This window comes from Gekko japonicus, unplaced genomic scaffold (genome assembly GCF_001447785.1).
Source record: "Gekko japonicus isolate JY-2015 unplaced genomic scaffold, Gekko_japonicus_V1.1 scaffold3183, whole genome shotgun sequence".
Classification (NCBI taxonomy): Eukaryota; Metazoa; Chordata; class Lepidosauria; order Squamata; family Gekkonidae; genus Gekko; species Gekko japonicus.
Window position 1 is genome coordinate 70,715 of NW_015170370.1, and position 3,746 is coordinate 74,460.

At 45.6% G+C, this 3,746-nt stretch overlaps 1 protein-coding gene across 1 annotated transcript in view; it reads left to right on the forward strand.

Annotated features, from left to right (window-relative positions):
* LOC107116335 (tripartite motif-containing protein 7-like) overlaps window positions 1–3,746 on the forward strand; it is a 46,256-nt gene that overhangs the window by 22,676 nt on the left and 19,834 nt on the right. The window contains exons 5-6 of the mRNA XM_015418238.1: window positions 842–864; window positions 2,849–2,970. Of these exons, the coding sequence (XP_015273724.1) occupies window positions 842–864; window positions 2,849–2,970 (145 nt within the window). The remainder of the gene's footprint in view (window positions 1–841; window positions 865–2,848; window positions 2,971–3,746) is intronic.

Genomic DNA, 3,746 nt, shown 5'->3' on the forward strand with positions numbered 1-3,746 from the left:
AAGACATCTCCATGGTCATGTGGCCGGCATGACTAGACACCGAGGCACACGGAACACTGTTACCTTCCCACTAAAGTGGTACCTATTTATCTGCTTGCAGTTTCTTGCTTTCGAACTGCTAGGTTGGCAGGAGCTGGGACCAGAGACAGGAGCTCACTCCGTTATGCGGCACTCGGGTCTCAAACTGCCAAACTACTGACCTTCCAGTCTGCAGTTCAGCGTCTTAACCACTTAGCCACCACAGCCCCTCACGGGGGTCTAGGTACCAAAGCCCAGAGCTTGGGCAATAAGAAAGAAGCTTCTAATGCAGACAGAGGGATATGATTTAGTAGGCATTACAGAAAGTTAGTAGGATGATTCCCGGGACTGGAATGTAATAGTGGATGGATATGAGTTGTTCAAGAAAAACTGAAAGTGTCAAAGAGGGGATGGAGTGGTGCTGTATGTGAGGAGAGGGTTTGTTTGCCAGGAAATACTGGAGGAGGAGGGCAACATTCCAGTGGAAAGTATCTGGGTGATGATAAGGGAAGAACAAACAGTATTGTGGTTGTAGTGTGCTACAGACCTCCTGAGGGGGATGTCGCCTTCCTTGAACAGCTTGACAGGGTATCCAAACAACATATGAGCAATAAGACCATTGTTGTCTCTTTTTAAAAAGTAGGTGTAACCAAGATTTAATGGCAATAATCCATACTCTAGTTTCAAGGAGTCTTTGGTTTGTTTCTATACACATGGCTTGCATATGGCACGCATGAGGGTAGGCCCAAAATCTTACGAAGAAAGTTAGACTGAATTCTTATCTCATACAGATTTTCTCTCTCCTCTTTCTGTCTCTCTTCAGGACATCAGAAGCACCTTGCAGAGGTAAGTGGATCCCTCTCATTTCTCTTCATGATGCTGGGAAGGTTCTGGATGAAAGTATGTAAAGTGCTGTCAGGTTGCAGCTGACTTACAGCAACTCCATAGGATTTTCATGGCAAGTGATTAAGCCAGTTTGCCAATGCCTGCCTAAGAGGCAACTGTACACATGGACATCACTAGATAGGCAACACCAAAATCAGATTGATTATATCATTTGCAGTCAAAGATGGAGAATACAGTCAGTAAAAACAAAACCTGGAGCTGACTGTGGCTCAGATCATGAGCTACTCATTGAAGAATTCAGGCTTAAACTGAAGGAAGTTGGGGAAACCACTAGGCCATTCAGGTTTGACTTAGATCACATCCCTGATGAATATACAGTGGAGGTGAAGAATAGGTTTAAGGGACTAGATTTGATAGACAAAATGCCTGAAGAACTATGGAAGGAGGTTCATGACATTTTACAGGAGGCAGCAATCAGCACCATCCCAAAGAAAAAGAAATGCAAGAAAGCAAAGTGGCTATCTGATGAGGCTTTACACATAGCAAAGGAAAGAAGGAAAGCAAAAGGCAAAGGTGAAAAGGAAAGATTTACCCAACTGAATGCAGATTTCCAGAGAACAGCAAGGAGAGATAAGGAGCCTTTCCTAAATGAACAATGCAAAGTAATAGACGAAAACAATAGAATGGGAAGGACTAGAGATCTCTTCAAGAAAATTGGAGAAATCAAGGGAACATTCCATGCAATGGCCATGATAAAGGCCATGATAAAGGACAAAAATGGTAGGGACCAGTGTTCCCCCTAAGCTGAGTTAGTGTGAGATAGCTCACAGGTTTTAGCCTCCGGCTCAGGTCTTGGCTCAGGAAGGATGGCTCCAGAGCAAACTAATTTAAGCAGCAGCCAAATAGCTCGCTCACAGCTTTAATGGCAGTAGCTCATAAAGTAGAATTTTTGATCACAAGACTACACAGCTTAGAGGGAACATTGGTAGGGACCTAACAGAAGCAGAAGAGATTAGGAAGAGATGGCAAGAATACACAGAAGTACTATACAAGAAGGACCGCAGTGTCCTTGACAACCACGATGGCGTGATTATTGACCTTGAGCCAGACATCCTGGAGTGCGAAGTCAAATGGGCCTTAGAAAGCGTTACTAACAACAAAGCTAGTGGAGGTGATGGTATCCCAGCTGAGCTATTCAAAGTCTTAAAAGATGATGCTGTTAAAGTGCTACACTAAGTATGCCAGGAAATGGAAAACGCAACAGTGGCCAAAGGATTGGAAAAGGTCAGTTTACATTCCAATCCCAAATGTTCAAGCTATCGCACAATTGCACTCATTTCACACACTAGCAAGGTCATGCTCAAGATCCTACAAGCTAGGCTTCAGCAATATGTGGATAGAGAACTGCCAGAGTACAAGCTGGCTTTCGAAGAGGTAGAGGAACTAGAGATCAAATTGCCACCATTGTCAAATTGTCCGAGTTATGTACCCCCAAACAAGGTGCTAGTCTTCCTTCTGAATATTTCTTCCCAATTTCTGAATTCCACCTTTTCCCCAACATCCAGAAGATTGTCATAAATTTGACACTCCTGTTCTCCAGAGTGCTTTGTTCTGGCTTTATTGTTCAGAATATTGTTTCTGTGCCTTGATTCTTTTTTCTAAGAAGTTCAAAACACGGACATTTGAAGATTTAAAGACATGGCCACACATTTTGTGACCATTCATTTCCCCTGGGCATTGTAGCTTAGGTCCTCTTGTACTTTTATACTGCAAAAGTTATTCTGTCTTCCACTAGCTTTTGGAGCAGCTTGTGTGATTAAATAATTTCTTTTAAAAAAATGTTTAATAGAATGTCTAATCTCATGGATAGATGTGGCTGTGTTTATAGAACATCTGCAAGTAAAGCATATTACTATCTGGATAGACAGTTATGGCAGGGATGGAAAAAAATCTAGAATGGTTTAACATTTTCCCCCCTCTTCAGGTATGAGGAGGAGAAGGAGAAACTTGAGGAGCCAGTGGTTTTACCTCTTGCACTGAAGTGGGCTGTCTGGGACTTCTGTGATATAACCCCCTTTCTTGAGGGTGTCTTTAAGCAGTTCAAAGGTAATGAAAAATGGCAGCAAGGATTTTATAATGGGCATTACGTTTGGCTAGATGTGGATGTGGGAAGTTTCCTGATTACCTGATGTCAGAAAATAAGGGCTTTGAATGTTAACCATGAGTAGAAAAAAGGGGGATATGTTCAGTAGGTCTGACAGAAGCTTTCCTGGGTGTTCCAATTCTACCACCTCGTGGGAAGTTCCTTGGGTTCTTATACCAGCCATTTGGCATTGCCTCTGCCCCCAAAGGTATTCTAACAAAGTTCAATACAATTCAGTTCTGACCTTTAATGGCATAACATACATAGTCAAGTATATACAGAACAAGGGGCCCCCCCGCGATACTCGCGGGAGAGGGGGACCTCCACACCTATCAGGAAGAGGAGGAAGCAGCAGGAGGAGGTAAGTTCCCCCCCTATCCCGCCGGTTCCCCATCTCCTCCACCCCTCCTCCACCCCCTGGCTCGATCTTCCCCTCCCCCTGCCCTGGAGCGCACCCCCCCTCCAGAGTCCAGTTCTACCCACCCCTTCCCATTGCATGGGTAGACCTGGTCTCCGGAGTCCAGGTCTACTCACCCCTTCCCCGCCCCTTCCCCTTCCCACCTTCCAAGGGGCGGGGCCCGTGGGAGGGAGGCAGAGGAAGCAGAAGGTGGAAGTAAGTACCCCCGTCCCGCTGTTTCCCGTCTCCTCCACCCCCTTGCCTTCCCCCCTTGCCTTCCTCCCCCCCGCGGCCAGCTCCAAACTGAGGCCCGGGAGGCCGCAGCCACCCAGGCCTTGCTGT